Source organism: Notothenia rossii (assembly GCF_949606895.1).
Source record: "Notothenia rossii genome assembly, chromosome: 3".
Classification (NCBI taxonomy): Eukaryota; Metazoa; Chordata; class Actinopteri; order Perciformes; family Nototheniidae; genus Notothenia; species Notothenia rossii.
Window position 1 is genome coordinate 36700971 of NC_136901.1, and position 17751 is coordinate 36718721.

Here is a 17751-nt window from a genome sequence, read left to right on the forward strand (position 1 = left end):
AGCGAGCTGCCTGTGGCAAGATGGCCGCCATGTGGCAACGTCGGTCTCCATTGGCCAGCAGCGCGGGTGAGTCATCTAGTGTTTATATATATCTATGGGTTTCACTTTCATGGGGGTACTTTTGCATGTCTGTTACACATTGGATGTTGTGTGTTTTCCTAATTATGATGGATCTTTCGACTGATATTGCTTTTGTTTCCTGTTACAGTTACCAGTATCCCACCATGGACGTCATAGCGGACATGCTCCCTTCCGTCCTGCAGTTTTTCAAGTGAGTCACCAGCATTTGACGTAAAAGGAGCAGAATTGAACGATCTTTGCCTGTTCTTTCTCACCTTAAAATACACTTTTGATTGTTTCTCTTTGACTACATATGTGGAGATTCTCCGTATGAGTTTTTCACTTATTTTGTCCCTCACAGCTTCCGTACTGTAATCGGAGTTGGTGTGGGAGTCGGAGCGTACATCCTCTCCAAGTTTGCAGTGAGTGTCTTTTGTTTTAAGCTCTTGTGTTCTGACAGCAGCTCATTATACTGCACCTTGGTGTGTTATCAAACCACAGAGAAAGAAGGTAGTAACATATGTAGTAATTGTCAAATTTGTGAAATTGTAAAGGATGCTTTAATAAATCTGTAACTCAAACATCTTTGCCATTTGTAATGTAATCTATGTTCAACCACTCTTGAACAAATTCGAATCCAAGAATGACTAAGGAAGTATAGCATTAAACTTTAAGTACCAGAAGTAAAAATAACTCATTGTTCAGAATGGCCCATTTCAGAATATATGATATTACTGAATTTAATTATGGATGATTTAATGAGACTATCACTTTAATATGACAGCTGCTTATGCTCATTTACATTACTTTATGGTAGAAAATACAATATCTCGCTCTATGGAAGGCAGAACTGTGAAGTAGCAAAAACTGAAAGTACTCAAGTAAAGTACTAGTAGTTTAAATTAGACTTAAGCAGCGTCCACACGTTGAAGCTTGCCGGTGGGCGTGTCTGAAACTCGACCAACAACCAATCACATGAATCTCCCGCCCGGACACACAAGCACGCGGTTTGATTGGCTACAGCTTGTACTGGCATATGATTTGATTGGCTGACGCTTCCGTCGTAGCTTCAAAAGTTGAACATTGCTCAACTTTTGAAGCCAGCAACGCGACCAAAGCAAAGCGTGACGTCACCCCATTCAAAGTGAATGGGCAGAAGCGTTGAAGCTTCAACGCACGCCGCCGTGTGGACGGGCCGTTAGTCCTTCATTAAAATTGGACATTTTACATGTACTGATTTTACTTACTCTCATCTTTCTACACTGTGTTATTCATGTGCATTTCTCTCTCTACTTATACCTACTTACTGTAAATACACTGAAAACATTCTGTCTCGTGATGTTTTTCCTGTCATCTCACCTTCTGCTGCTTCCTGTCTCTCGTCAGCTCGCAAACCCAGATTCAGTGGAAGGTCTGGTTTTGGTCAACATCGACACTAACGCCCGAGGATGGATCGACTGGGCTGCCCAGAAGGTACGATCGTCTTTGTACTCAGAAAAACGCTGTATTTAATAGAGTTAGACCTCATAGGACCTCTCCATCAATTTATGTTTATCTGTGGATATGAAATGATGCGACCGCGTGCATGTTCCCAGAGTACTATTGATTATGTCCTTGTTTATCATATTAAACTCCAAAAAGATGAACCGTCCTATTGGTTTCTCTTTCTTTCCTCCTCTAGCTCGTATCCGTGACGTCTTCCCTCACAGAGCAGATCATGTCCCACCTGTTCAGTCAGGTACAAAGACGATAATTCAAGTGTAAAATTCAATATTTGTTTCATAATTGTATCAGAACACGACATACTTTCCGCCAATAGGGTCGATAAAATGTTGTTTCTTGCAGGAGGAGCTGTCAGCAACCACAGAGCTAGTGAAGTTTCACAGAGAGCGAATCTCCAAAGCGTCAAACCTGGTAAACATAGAGCTCTTCTGGAAGACTTACAACAGGTAAACACACCTGCAAACGCTTTGACATGAATGCAAATATATGCCAGATTTAAAAAGAACAACCAACATAAACTTCTCTTTCTGTTTCCCTCCAGCCGCAAAGACTTGAACATTGACCGCAACAGCACCTTCAAGTAAATATCTTCTAAACTTGTATCTGTATACTTTATTTCTTGTTTGATTTTGAGAAAAACCTCCAATATATTTTAATAGAACCCTCACACCCTAATTTCTATTTCTCTCCACTTCAGGTGTCCAGTAATGTTGGTGGTTGGCGATCAGGCTCCATATGAGGAAGCTGCCGTAAGTGTTGAGGCCTTATTTTATCTTTTAAAATATATTTCAATGGCGATTTGACTTTGATTTGATTTGTTTTTTTTCAACACAAAGAGTTGAATGTTGTTGTGATGGCAGATGTTTACTTTGTTTTCCTTGTGTGACCGCTAGGTGGAGTGCAACAGCAAGATGGACCCAACAACAACCTCGTTCTTAAAGGTAACCAATGAAGTATTTATTTTCTTAATCAGTTTATACCCTTCTTACTTCACTTTATTAACCCATTCACTCTTACACTCTTCTTTGCTTTGTCCTCCACAGATGGCCGATGCTGGTGGTCTCCCTCAGCTGACCCAGGTGAGAACAAACTACCAACGTCTTTCTGAGACTTAAAACTTTAACTCGTCTTTGAACACGAATTGATGTATTAAAACGTAACTAAGAATTGCAAAAGATCATCAGAAACTGAAGCATTGTACCTAGAATTTAATCTTACATGCCAGTTCCTACAAAAAAGGGAACAAACGTATTTTGAAAAGCAATCATTCTGGGTGTTGTAGTCTAACGGCGACCTCTGGGTCTGAAAAGTGAATCCTTAAGTCGCTTAAACCTTTTTTTAATTGTTAGCACGGGGCGACTCCACTGATGTAAAAAAAGTCAGATTCTATAGAAGTCTACTAAGAAAATGACCCTAATGTTGACTTGATTTATTGCCTCATTTTCCTAATTAGCAGCGATGGCAAAAGTACACACATGCTTTACTCAAGTAGAAGTACAGATACTCGTGTTTAAAAATACTCTGGTGAAAGTAGAAGTACTGAATAAACTTCTTTACTCAAGTAAAAGTAAAGAGGCTTTGAAATGTACTTCAGTAAAAAGTACCCATAACTAGCAGCTGTTTTAAAGAGTACCTCCCTTTATATTAATAAAACAATAATGTCATTGTTAGCTAATGAATGTTTCCATGCTGAACAACGGCAACATGACAACGTTTTCATTGGTCCCTCTTCTTTAGAGAAGACCAGGAAATGATGGATACACGGATTGTGTTCAAATCAATAGGCACGCAATGACTCTAAATAATAATGATCACGCCACCAAACACACATTCAAACTAAAGGAACCAGCCTGTTTGGAAAATGTGAGAAGTAGAAAGTTCAGGTATTTGTGTTCAACATGTAAGAAGTAGAAAGTACAGGTATTTGGGTTCAAAATGTAAGAAGTAGAAAGTACAGGTATTTGGGTTCAAAATGTAAGAAGTAAAAGTAAAAAGTCGTCAGACAAATAAGTAGTGGAGTAAAGTACTGATACCAGAAAAATGTACTTAAGTACAGTAACAAAGTATTTGTACTCCACTACTTCCCACCTCTGCTAATTAGTCAATAAATCTCAACTTCTTTCATGTGTTGTCCAATTCAGTACGATGGTAAAATAGAAACAAATGCAGACAATAAAGCTTTCTCTAGCTTTTGAGTTCTCACTGCTTTGTCCGGTCTGGGTTACACTGAGTTAATTACCTTTTTACAGATTGGAATAAATCAATGTACTGATGCTATCTTTCTTTGTGTTTGCAGCCTGCTAAACTAACTGAGGCTTTCAAATACTTCATCCAAGGAATGGGCTACAGTAAGTGCACTTAATTGAGTCAAACTTGTAAAAAGTAGAATAACCACATATGTTGCCTTTGACGTTGCCTAGTGTTTCCATGCATTTCTAATATTTAAAGATATTTCATTCTATCCATCTGTTTTTCTCCACAGTGGCTTCATCTTGCATGACCCGTCTGTCTCGCTCCCGCACCACCTCTCTGTCCTCCTCCTACTCCATGGATGGGTCGCGCTCTCGCTCCCGCACCCTCTCTCAGGGGTCTCAGGGCGGACAGATGCCGCCCAGCTCCTCCCAAACCATGGAGGTGTCTTGCTGAAGGAAAACATAATAATAGCTAAAGAGATAGAGGGTGAGAAAGAAAGAGGGCAAACAGAAGGGAAAGAACGAAATGCAACGATAATGAAGGAACAAGACGAATGGGTTACCTATTTGTCATTTAACAACTCCCGTCATTCCCCATAAGAGCAGTATAGGATAAGAGATGGAGAACCGTCTGCATCAGTCCTCCTCCTCTCTGCTGAAATCAAAGTGGATTGGGCTGTTCTACAACGAATATAAAAAGTATAGAGATTAATAAAAAGGGTGGAGGTGAGGAGATAATGGCCACCAGTCCTGTCTCCCTCCCTCTTTTGACGCCAATAGAGCCCTTTAATTTAGAGGAGGTCTATAGGGAACACACACCTTGCAGTAACCAATAGTAATAATTCAGAAATGGTATTGTTGTTCACCCTGATGATTATGGTGTTGATGAGGATGTTGAAGCTATTGATGGTGATGTTCAGTTTAAAAAAACATAGGTTAAAAAAAAAGAAAATAGAAAATAGCAAAGATACTTATAACAATGTGTGTCTACTACTTTTTAAGCTAGATTTTACCGTGTTATTTTTATTTCTTGAATCTGATTTTATTATGTCATTTGTAACCTCCCTCAGCAAATGGCCGAAGCTACTTATTGATTGACCCGTCAGCCAATGAGAGCCATTATACTGACTACTTCCTCCTTGATGTAGCCAGGTTGTTTATGTCTTCCATTTGCCCGTCTATAAATGACTGTTTTTGTTTTTCCCATTGGATTTGAGGAAGTGGGCAGGAAGCTTTTTTTTTATTTTGCTTTTCTTTCTGGACTTGGAAGTTGCATGCCTGGTATCAGCCGAGAATATTGACTGGATACTATTTTTCTTTTTATATTCTGCTAATTAGTTGAGTGGATTTGTTTGTGTGTGTGTGTGTGTGTGTGTGTGTGTGTGTGTGTGTGTGTGTGTGTGTGTGTGTGTGTGTGTGTGTGTGTGTGTGTGTGTGTGTGTGTGTGTGTGTGTGTGTGTGTGTGTGTGTGTGTGTGTGTGTGTGCTGTTTTGTTTCCTTGGAGTGTTTCGCAAACATGGCGGTCTATAAGTAAGCATAGGTGAGACTGAGTTAGCTTTAGCTATCGTTAACACGAGTCACTCACTAATTAGTGCTTCCAATATTCCTGGTAGTCCAGCATTTTGTCCCAATACCCATGCTGGTGTACTACTCAACAGGAAGCATTACATCGCTAAGTAGCATTCTAGTATGGATATTGCTTCTCAGTGTTTGGTTAACCCAGAAGGGATCACTGTGTTTATCATCTGGGTTGTAGTCTTTTAGCCTTGCCCGTGCATGGATACCTCCTAACAAACCCAGCTAGCATACTTGATTTTGAGTGCGATGGGAAGCATAATGAACACAAGCTTCTCAACTAGCAACTTTATCCAAAACGGGGTCAAGAGAATTGTGTTGTGAATGTTGCGATATGTATGTGTCCGAGGAAGTAAATGTCGGTGTGTAGAAGCGCTTGTATCCTGTAAGCACAATTATTGCAGTAAAGACATCCAGGGTCCTATGGAGAAGTTTAATTTTGAATCCAACCAAACCCCCTGTGACTGACTTATCAATGACAATGTTCCAGTCCCTTCACTGCCAACAGACTTGAAAAAAAAGAAGACATTTTTTGCCTACATCAGTCGAAAAATATTGAGCCTTTTCTTGTCATACATAGAAAATAACCGCCAATTTCTGCACTTCAATACAACAAATCGGGAATTGCAGCCAATAAGCTTTCTTACTGCCAAATCTAATGTCACCCAAATACAGGGGTCATGATTTCGCCATCAGAGATTTCTGTGAGCATTTAAAATGTCCCACTTAATCGAAATTTCAACACAAAAGCTTACCACTGCCCTGCAACATGTCATTAGACTGAGCATACTTTTTGAAGTCCCAGTATTTGGTCCAAGTAAGATTTTTTTTCGGCGCACAAGTGCATTTCTGAGCTTGGCCCCTATTTGCATGCTTTCTTGTACTGATGAAGCGCTTTTCTGAAGAAGCTACATTTTTATGAAGGGTTGCCGGTTTCTGCCACATGCTATCTAGTGGTCCGTTCCCAAACTGTTTGACGAAGTAAAGATGGATGACGATAGTGACAGGAAAAGACAGCTGAGTGCCTAAATGCAAAATGTGACGTCAACCCAGGATGCCGCCATGTTTTAGGCACTTTTGTTGCTGTTGAGTGCAGAAGAGTAGAATGTAAATGCTCCTCCCAGACTTAAAATAAAGCTCAAGCAATCTGGCATGGGAGCATCTACCAAAAAAAACTGTTGGAGCTTAGACAATGAAATTGCCAAATAAGGAAAAGAAGTGGTACTTATTTTTGGAGAGTTGAGCAGGGCTGTGTGATTGTAAATGCTTGTCCATTTTGTCTTTTAATTTTTACTTTGTTAATTTTTTCTTCCTCCCTCTATGTTTTAGGACTTATGTTTATAGTTTTATCTCTTTGAAGTGTTAGTTTACCGTCCTGGTGTGCTCACAAGTTAGTTAACCGTGTGATAGTTCTTGTGTAACTTTTTTAGCCTTAGTACTGATAAGGGAGATTAATAGAATTAACAATAAAAAAAAATAAAGGTAAGAAAATACAATCAATTTTACTTGTGCGGCTTATTTCTCTGTGTAACACAATGAACATACTAAAAAAAGCAAACGTAAATATTAATAAATGCTTAAAATAAATATCCTGTCTCCTGTCTTGCATTTTCAAGAGAAAGCATTACTTATATTGTATACATTTCCCCATTGTGTTGCTATATTTCAACAAAGCATTTTTCTTGTCAAGTAGGGGAAGAAAAAGCCCTGATTTAAATTTACAGACATTTACTGTATGGCTTCTGGCCATTGGGGGCAGCACTGAGCACAATTATACTGAACAGCAGTCAAAACGCAAGAAGGAAAAAATGCGCCATCTTGGATTTTACGAATACCACGTGGAAAGCCCTCTGAAGTAAATAGCCTATCTATTATTACTCCTAAAAGGTTTGTATGTGTTTGTTTCATCTCCTATGCCATTAGTCACAATGCAAGAACTTCAATATTTTAACAGGTGGGTTCACTTGGTATTAAAACAAGACCTTGATAGGGCTAGCTATTTAGCCTTGTTATGCTACACGATTATACACACTTTAATTTAGCTTCTTCTGTAAATTCTTCAGATAAAGTACAAACATTTTATTATTTTCAAAAATATGTTATTTAAAGAGGACCTATCATACAAAATGCACTTTTTGATGTCTTTTATACATAAATATGTATATGTAAAAAATAAACTCACGCAGCGTCAGAAAATAAAACCCTCTCTCTTCTCCTCCGTACCCAAATCTCTAAAAACGGGGGTACAACGGAGCTGATCCAGATTTGAGTCCGATATGACGTAATGTCGGAAATGTAGGCTGGCTTTACACCCACGGCCCTATCAGAAACGTTGCTATCAGAAACAATGCCCGACGGTTTTGGACGTAATATGGTCGGTGTTTACATTAGCATCGCTAACACTCAGAGCTAACCTGTACAGGAGAGCATGTGTGTGAAGAAGCAGGAAATAAAAAGGAACTCACCTTGTGGTATAACCGGCCAGAGAGAAAGCCTTTGAGCTCCATACTGTTTCAGAAATAATCCTTGATAATCCATGATATGGTATTTCATAACGGCAGTATTTACTTTAGACAGTAGCTGCCGGGTCCCGCATGAGCTCAGCCCCCTCCTTTCTTTCATCAATTCTTTTTTTTTTCAAGCTTTATACATAAAATCAGCACTTTTGAAACAGGAAGTGAAATAGAGGAATATGAGGCATGACTAGAATGGGTGATCTGTTATTTTGAGCAAAACACTTCATAGTCATGTTTTTTATATTTTTTTATATATCTGAGACCATGCTATTACCTAAAAATAGCATGATAGGTGACCTTTAAATATAATCCCAGCCTTTTCCCCCTAAAATGGAATTTATATAAAAACTTTTAATTCCACCTGTGTTTATGTTTTAACTTCTCTAAATCAAATAACTGTTTATCAATCTTATATTTACCTTCACTAAGTTGGCCTTTTTACTGGCCTAGAGTCAATATCATGGCAAATGTATTTTAATATCAATACATCTCACAACATGCTATGTTATTGTGCATAACACATGACTGCCTAAAGCACTCCAATGCAGGGAAAGTTCAGTACCAAATTGAACCACACAATGGCAGTATTTAAATGATTATATTTAGTCCATGTTCAAAGCCTAAGTTGCAATGTCGATATGAAGAGTTTCCTTACCACACAAACACATGTCTAATTCATTAAAGTTGCTTTTTACAATGTGACTGATTGGCCTACTTATGTAAATACAGTGTAGTAATATGTATTACAAATGATGAGTCAATAACCAACAGGTTTCAAATGGTAGCTTGATTTTTATTAAACAGAATCAAAATGCCTTTAAATTGTAATTCAAATAAGTTCATTGTATAGCTCTCCAAAAATATAAACCTTGAATACAATCTTTATTACTTTAGTGAACAATACAATTATACTAACAACATGGTAAATACTAATTTTACTGTTTTTAAGTGTTTAAAGAAGTAACATATTAGTGTGTAGTATCATCATCACCACATATATTTTGCATAGTCATTTGAATGATCATAAACAAAGGATCAAGTATGTATTTTGTAAAGATAAAATACAAAAACAAAATAATAAAACCCTTCATTACATGTTACTTGTTAGACGCATTTAGCCAAAGCGACTTACATACTCAATACTGTGGGAAATCCCCACAGGAGCAATTTGGGGTGAAGTGTCTTGGCCAGGGACACAACGACATGCTGACTGCAGTGGGGTTTGAACCTGTGACCCCCTGATCCGAACACCAACGCTCTATCCACTGCACCTCCTTCAAATGTATAAGATATATAAAAAACACAACAAAAGATGAATATAAAAAACATGCTAAGCAGTTGTTTGAACTGACACAAAATAGAGATAAAGAAAAAATAAACAGCATTTTATGTACAATAACAATAAACAGGGGACCTGCACTGATAAACATATCAAAAAAAGTATTAACAACTAAAACTTTTAATCTGACCTGACATCACATGGATTTCTAAAGAAAAAGGAATACCCCAAAATTCTTAGTAATGAAAGAACTTTAAACCAAAAACATGAACTTAGAAACCCACAGACAGCTGGATATAGGCTGTGGTTCTTATGTCTTGAAATGATGTGGCCGAAAGATTTCCTTTCAACACCACTGTCTGTGTTTCTTGAGTTATCGTCTTAGTATCTTTGAGAAAAAGCCACCCAGAGAGAACATTGTGTCCAAGGTATAGACATCAGTCAGGCCCAGATTTTGAAGATGCATGAGTTCAATGTGAATGTCAAAGTAGGGATGGCTAATTAGCTGGCGCAACTTCAGAGGGTCTCCAGAGCGGATCAGAGGCAGTAATTGTTTCGAAAGGACTACCCAGTGCAGAAGATGGACTGCTGGAACCATGAAGTGTACAAGACTCTCTTCCAATTTAACCTTACTACCAAACAGTTTTGCCCTTTCCAGCTTCTTTATGGCCTCATTAATGTTACTTTTGAAACACAGCAACACCAGGTGTCTGGTTGACATGTGAGAGTCAAATCGGTCGACTGAATTGCTACAGAGGTCCACGATATCTCTGGAGTGTATATGAGTGAACATAATTTGTTCACAGTGGAGCTCAACCGACTTGAGTGCATTTTGCAAATCTTCCAGAGCTTGATCGATGCAGTTTGGATCCTGTTGCCTCTCTTGCTGGGATAAAGATGCAAAAGCACGGTTATAATATGCGATTGCTGCCCAACAGTGGTCCTCCTGTATGGCCTTAGTGTACATCATGATACTGTCTGCAAGTTTCCCCCTTTTGCGCAGTTCGTTGCCAAATGCAGTGTAGTGGTGCAGGTTTGAAGAGGGCGATTCTCTCCGTCTGAGTTTTTGCCTGGCTGTTTCCAAGTCTTCCCTTAGTTTGTTTTCTAAGTTTGAAGTGGATTCGTTCGCATTGAAGGTTGTGAGGAGCCAAATACTCCAGAATTCATTGAGTGCAGACACATCTGAAGCTGCTGGCTTGTTGTTACTGATTTGGTACTCTTCATCTAGTGTGTCCAGATACAGTTTGAAGAGCGATTCCTTCTTCTTTATGTTTGGGATTTCACACTCTGAGAAGCTAGATAGTTCTTTAGCCACTAAATCATCTCTAACCTCTTTAACTGTCTTTAAAGGTGAATTTGAGTTTTCAGCCAAAATGTGTGTCAGAGTTGAATACATTTCATTAGCTTGCTCATAGCTTGGGCTTTCTTGATAGGACCTCAATTGCATCGAAAAACAAAGTGGCAAGACATTAGTTACTTTCTCCATTAAAGTTTGAAGTTCGCCCATCAAAGCCAACAGCTTGAGTGTTTCTGGCAGGGGGCTGAAGCAGATAATGAGCTGCGCAGACCCAGGAGATCCTTGTCTTGCAGTACGGCCAAATGCCTGCGCCTCCACACGAGCATTCACGGGCAGAAAGGTCTGCAGAACGAACAAACCTCCAGCTCGCTTTACCTGGCCAGAAACCTGAAGGTCCATCCCTCTTCCAGCAAGATTTGTTGCTATAATGACCTCTCCTGCTTCAAGCTTCTTTTTGAAGATTGCAGTATTGTCTATGTTGTTGCTTGTGTAAAGCTTTTTGTCTGGGACTTTATTTTTTAAAGCAAGGTCAAGGTCCTTTGCTTGTTGGATGGTCTCACAAATGACCAACACAGCTCTTTGAGTCCTAAATGGAGTTGGGTTTGTTTCTGCCAATACAGCATTACAGATTTCCTCAATCCATTCTTCTTCGTCATTTACAATCACTCCTTCAACCTCAAACAGCTTTCTGCGTTTGAAAGCGGGTATCTGACAGGTCTTGACATCATAGATTCTCTCCAAAGTGTCAGTCTCTGCTTGTTGGCCAAGAGTTCCAGAAATCCCAAAGATCTGATCTTTGTACTTCGTGAAAAGGCCCACATTGGACATGTAGTTTGTGATGGCCGTCATGTCACTCAGCTTGTACTTATGTTTCATCTCAAGAAACTGCTGTAGTCCATCTGACATTACCATGAAGTTTTCAACAACACCTGTGAAGCTGTAGTCAACAGGCGCTATCCCATGTTTCTCGAGGGTATATTCACGATCCTCTGTCATGGTTTGTGCTTTGAATGCATTTTCAATCCAAACCTTTAGTTTGGAGTTGACCAGATCTGCAAGGAAACCTGGGACATAACACGCTATTCGATCTTCGTTGAGCTCACAAGGTGTAAAATGCAGAGCATGTTTTATCTCTTCTTCTGCAGCCCTTACCTTACTCTCTGTATCAGAAACTATGCCCTGACGAAAGCTGTATTTTTTTGCAGTTTTCCATATGAATGCCAGGAGTGGGTTGAGATGTTGCAAAGCAGGCATATCGCTGGCTATATAAACAATCTGATTACCTTTATCTAGCATCAAGGAATCTACTTCATCCACTATTGCACACTGGAATTTCCTTTGCTCAAAAGTGTCTATTCTTTCAAAGCGCTTGCATAGCCAATGTCCAGCAAATGCCTCAGCAGTACCATATACCACTTTACACTCGTAGCACTCTTTTAAGTGTTCAACTTGTTTGTTGGTATTGCAGCTGACATGGATCTTCAACTCACCATAAAACCCTTTCCATTCTTCAAAATCTCTTTCTGCAAGAACTGGTGAACTAGTGAAGATGTCTACTTCTTCTCCTTTCAAAGCTCGAAAAGCTGCAAACATTGCTATTATACATGACTTTCCCTCTCCAGTGCTAACCTGAATTAACTGCCCTGTTCTGGAAAGAGCCATTATACACCAGCTCACCATCTGTGTCAGTCGCGGTCTGAACTTCTTAATTTTTTCCACTGCCCTACAAAGATTTAGCAATACTTTTTCCAGGTCATTCCTCTGCGATCCATCACTGGGAGAAGTCAGATCCTCATAAACTGCTGACACAATGTCTCTCACGTCTTTCAAAAGTTTGTCGTCAATGTGGTTTAACTTTTGTTGTCGGATTTCCTCAAGGATTTCGTCCAGGGACTTTTCCGGGGCATCGGCTAACTTTTCCTTAAGGTGTTCATCTGTTACAGAATTGTCTCGAACCAGCTGGATAAGAGTCTTTCTGGTTTTACTTTTCCAACCTTGAGTGATGTAATTAATCTCTATACACTGCAACATGTTCATCATCCATGAGAAGAGATGTGATCGGTCTTGTGTTGTTGAATCAAACCGCTCCAGAAGAGCTTTGAATAATTCAGTTACATCCTCTCTGCTCCATTGGATGTTTCTGACAAGTCCTTGGAGCTTGTTGAGAATGATTTTTGGAGACACTAAACTAAAAGCAATCGGTGTAGAAAAAAGTATTTCAACTAATTCTCCATCACTGCTGTCGGGTTCAGACATTTTGTAGAAAAACTCAAATCTGGTAAAAAAACAGAAAGAAAAATATCTTGGATTTGGGTGAATAAAACATTACACAATGTCCACACTGTACTTAAAGGTCACCTATTATGCAAAATCCACTTGTTCATGTTACTTATACACAAACATGTGTCCCCTCTGTGTAAAGAAATTCTGAAAGTTTCAGGAAAAAAGATTCTCTCACTTTTTGTCCTGATCCATTTATACAAAAACCTGTCTGAAAATGAGCTGATCAGATTTTGGCCACTTTATGATGTCAGACCGATTTTTTGGCTTGTGTAACCATTAGCCAATCACCAACCCACGGTAACGCCCCCCCCCCCCCCCCCCCCCCACCCCCCCCTTATCACCTGAATCTCCTACTAGAATCATCTTATTTTAATCTAATGTATTATTATTGTTGTTATTATTATTATTATTATTATTATTATTACTATTATCATTATTATTAAAATGACAGACAGCGAATCAGCACTTTTGAAACAGGGCTGAAACAGAGGGGATTATGGGATGCTGCAATGATCTGTTTGGTATTTCGAGCCAAACACTTCAGAGCAATGTTTTGTATATATCTGAGCAGGTCTCAGATATATAATATATCATCTGAGCAGGTCTCAGATATATACAAAACATATCTCTGAAGTGTTTGGCTTCTACATTACTACATTGATGAAAAACAGTATAATAGGGGACCTTTATGTCATATTGTGGTAACAATGTGCTACAAAAATGTATATGTAATATTCAAAGTACTAAATCATTTCTATTCAACAGGTATAAATAAAAAAATATAACTATCAGTTGTAATTCTCTATGCAGCACACCATTATTACTCTGACAATCAAACACAAACACAGAAGCATCCAGGTATTACATGTTTACTTTATGGATCTTAAAATGTTCATCATTGATGCATCAAATTATGCCGGGAATAGTTTGTTACTAACCTGGTAAAAGATTAAAAGAAGAGATGAGTTTCCTTAGCACACCTGAGATGATCTGCAGCCTGAGGGTTTGCTTCTGTCTTTTAAATATTTTTAAAGTTTGTTTACCTTCTTCAGTAAGCGTGTCAGGACACCGCCACGAGGGGAATTTCATTTCCTCCTTTCGATTTCTGTGTTTGGCTTATTGTAAACCGTGTCATTTTCTGTAAAAGAAAAAAGCAATACATAAGCTCAAGGTCAGCTACACAGCCATTGTTTCCCTTTAAAAACTATATTTCCCATTACATCTTCTGAGATTCAACCAATTTTCAAACAAATGTGACCAAAAATATGAATTGCTGTTTTTCAGGTTAAAACACAAACTATTCCTTGGGGGTATTCATAAATCTAAGTGGAAATGAAGCAATATTAAGCTTTTAACAAACCCTTTAAAATTACGTTTTAAAGTTTAATTCAAAATATAGTTATCTAAAATGGCACAGTATCAAAGTTTTACAACTTGAAAATGAAGGCGAGCATTAATATTTTAATTCTCCTTTGAAGGGTGAGACTGGTACCCATGACAGCCATAATATTGTCATGTGGGCAGAAGTCACGCCATGGTTGGGCAAAACTCTTTGTGTAATTCCCCAACAAACCCCCACAATGCCAACATGTTTTTTCTTTCATTTTCTTCACAATCACATGACTTCTCGGCAGCAAACTAATCCAGCACTACGTACAAAAATGTAATGACAGTAGACCATAATACATTTACGATACTTACGCACATTTATTTGGTCTAGCCTTGTTTTTCAAAGCTATAGCATGACAAAAAACAACAAGTATTAAAATGTATACACCTCTTTCCTGTCTTTTCAAGTATATGTCTCAAAGTAATTGCTTAGAGAAATAAACACTATTAGTTTGAGCTTTTTAAACCAAAATCTGCTGCTGATTCAGAAATAAATCAAGATTCTCGTACTTAGTATTAACCATCTTTAAAAAACATCTGCCATCTAATGGACAAATAATGTTACAACACTGTCAATAAAGGACAGTTTGCATGTTGCAGAGAATGATTTTTTTTAAATCAGGATATAAGGTTTCTTTAAATTTCTTACAGACATATCCCAGCTTGGTTTTTAAAATGTTCTACATCAGAAGCGCCTGATCCCCTACGATTTTAGGTTTAAACCTTTTCTAATTTTATTGTCCCAGCAACATTTACTATTTTGTGTGTGTTCCCTGATATATCCCCACTTTCATTTGTTTTAACTCTAATGCAATTCAATGTTATGAGACAATAAAAAAAAAACAGTCTCAGTTAAAGGAATTCTTAACGTTTTTATTAGTTATTATTCTTGATGGGATACTAGACAACTGATGCTGTAATGTAATTGGGTCATTTTCAGGTCAAGACCCCTTAAGAAAACATAATTTTAGATACAACTTCGAAACATTTACCTTGTGGTCTGTAAAATTAATACATTTTTTCTTGCCTTTAGCCTTTTTTTAAATTGAACTATGCAAATGTGTTTGTACTCCATTGCTGGAACTTATCATGGAGATACTTTGTTTGTTTAAAGTTGAATCATTGTGCAGAGTTCAGCATTGAGCACGTAAACACACGGGACCACACCGCTCGGTTTGAGCTGGACAACCGGTCGGTCTGCATTGAAATGCGGACAGAAGGTGGAAAGGTACCAACATGTGTCAAATCCAAGCAGTCAGAAATATGCCGGAAGTTACCTGATCTTGTCTTCAAAATAATGCAAAGAAAATCATTTGATATACGATTGAAGATGTAACAAATTGGAACCTTCCACCCAACTTCTTCACAATAAATGTCTTTGGAATGACACTATTAATGTGAGTTCAACTTAAAGGGGACCTATCATGCAAAATGCACTTTTGTACGTCTTTTATACATGAATATGTGTCCCCGGTGTTCCAGGGAACTCACCAAGTGTCAGAAAACACAACCCTCTCTATTTTCCTCCATACCCAAATCTCTAAAGAAGGGGCTGCAACGGATCTGATACAGACTGATCCAGATTTGAACACTTTTATGTCGTCACAGAAGTTGCGCTACGGCTATTGGGCCAACTCCACCAATCAGGAGGAGACAGCCACGGACATTGCCGTTCCAAAGCGCTGGAGACACTGTAGTACATATGCCAGGCCTGTAGATGGTGCTGTTCTCACAGAATCAGCCCATGCAAAGACAGTGTTAAATTGAGCGAAATGAGGAATGGCTAAAATGCATGATCTGTTTGGTATTTTGAAAAATAAAAAGTATAAATATGCCTTATATAGGTATGGCCCTACACTATATTATTCAAATATAGCATGATAGGTCCACTTTAATTTGACTAGGGTAGCAATTCTAATTTAGTAGGCATTATTATTATTATTATTATTATTATTATTATTAAAGTAACAGACAGAGAATCAGCACTTTTGAAACAGGGCAGAAACAGACGGGATTATGGGATGCTGCAATGATCTGTTTGGTGTTTCAAGGCAAACACTTCAGAGACATGTTTTGTATATATCTGAGACATGTACTACATTGATGAAAAACAGTATAATAGGGGACCTTTAAGTCATATTGTGGTAACAATGTGCTACAAAAATGTAAATGTAATATTCAAAGTACTAAATCATTTCTATTCAACAGGTATGAATACAAAAATATAATTATCAGTTGTAATTCTCTATGCAGCACACCATTATTACTCTGACAATCAAACACAGAAGCATCCGGGTGTTCAATTTTTACTTTACGGATCTTAAAATGTTCATTATTGATGCATCAAATTATGCCGGGAATAGTTTGTTACTAACCTGGTAAAAGATGAAAAGAAGAGATGAGTTTCCTTAGCGCACCTGAGATGATCTGCAGTCTGAGGGTTTGCTTCTGTCTTTTAAATATTTTTAAAGTTTGTTTACATTCTGACCCGCTTCAGTTCGTGTCAGGACACCGCCCCGAGGGGAATTTCATTTCTTCCTTTCGATTTCTGTGTTTGGCTTATTGTAAACCGTGTCAGTTACTGTAAAAGAAAAAAGCAATACATAAGCTCAAGGTCAGCTACACAGCCATTGTTTCCCCTTAAAAACTATATTTCCCATTACATCTTCTGAGATTCAACCCATTTTCAAACAAATGTGACCAAAAATATGAATTGCTGTTTTTCAGGTTAAAACACAAACTATTTCTTGGGGGTATTCATACATCTAAGTGGAAATGAAGCAATATTAAGCTTTTAACAAACCCTTTAAATTACATTTTAAAGTTTAATTCAAAATATAGTTATCTAAAATGGCACAGTATCAAAATGTTACAACTTGAAAATGAAGGCGAGTATTAATATTTTAATTCTCCTTTGAAGGGTGAGACTGGTACCCATGACAGCCATAATATTGTCATGTGGGCAGAAGTCACGCCATGGTTGGGCAAAACTCTTTGTGTAATTCCCCAACAAACCCCCACAATGCCAACATGATTTTTCTTTCATTTTCTTCACAATCACATGACTTCTCGACAGCGAATTAATCCAGCACTACGTACAAAAATGTAATGACAATAGACCATAATACATTTGATACTTACGCACATTTATTTGGTCTAGCCTTGTTTTTCAAAGCTATAGCATGACAAAAAACAGCAAGTATTAAAATGTATACACCTCTTTCCTGTCTTTTCAAGTAATGTCTCAAAGTAATTGCTTAGAGAAATAAACACTATTAGTTTGAGCTTTTTAAACCAAAATCTGCTGCTGATTCAGAAATAAATCAAGATTCTCATACTTAGTATTAACCATCTTTAAAAAACATTTGCCATCTGTTGGACAAATAATGTTACAACACTGTCAATAAAGGACAGTTTACATGTTGCAGAGAATGATTTTTTTTAAATCAGGATATAAGGTTTCTTTACATTTCTTACAGATATATCCCAGCTGGGTTTAAAAATGCTCTCAGACGCACCTGATCCCCCTAAGATTTTAGGTTTAAACCTTTTCTAATTTGTTGGCCCAGCAACATTGACTATTTTGTGTGTGTTTCTTGATATATCCCCACTTTCATTTGTTTTAACTCTAATGCAATTCAATGTTATGAGACAATC

At 38.0% G+C, this 17751-nt stretch overlaps 2 protein-coding genes across 3 annotated transcripts in view; one reads left to right on the top strand and one right to left on the bottom strand.

Moving 5' to 3' along the window:
- Positions 1-6917, top strand: part of ndrg2 (NDRG family member 2) — a 30839-nt gene extending 23922 nt beyond the window's left edge. Inside the window, exons 6-16 of the mRNA XM_079669681.1 lie at positions 209-271; positions 422-482; positions 1447-1533; positions 1742-1798; positions 1906-2009; positions 2105-2143; positions 2261-2312; positions 2457-2504; positions 2607-2642; positions 3860-3911; positions 4046-6917. Of these exons, the coding sequence (XP_079525807.1) occupies positions 209-271; positions 422-482; positions 1447-1533; positions 1742-1798; positions 1906-2009; positions 2105-2143; positions 2261-2312; positions 2457-2504; positions 2607-2642; positions 3860-3911; positions 4046-4209 (763 nt within the window). The 3' untranslated portion in view covers positions 4210-6917. The remainder of the gene's footprint in view (positions 1-208; positions 272-421; positions 483-1446; positions 1534-1741; positions 1799-1905; positions 2010-2104; positions 2144-2260; positions 2313-2456; positions 2505-2606; positions 2643-3859; positions 3912-4045) is intronic.
- Positions 6918-8709: 1792 nt separating this feature from the next.
- Positions 8710-17253, bottom strand: LOC307031096 (protein translocase subunit SecA). Of its 2 annotated transcripts, XM_079667869.1 has the most exons (3): positions 16470-17253; positions 13749-13843; positions 8710-12697 (listed from the first exon to the last, which is right to left on the bottom strand). In XM_079667869.1, exon 3 carries the CDS (start codon positions 12676-12678, stop codon positions 9499-9501), a length of 3180 nt encoding a protein of 1059 aa, XP_079523995.1. In that variant the 5' UTR covers positions 12679-12697; positions 13749-13843; positions 16470-17253; the 3' UTR covers positions 8710-9498. The 2 variants fall into 2 exon arrangements, with proteins under 2 accessions (XP_079523995.1, XP_079523996.1); XM_079667870.1 differs by lacking the exon at positions 16470-17253 and having other exon boundaries at positions 13749-14863.
- Positions 17254-17751: the final 498 nt, after the last annotated feature.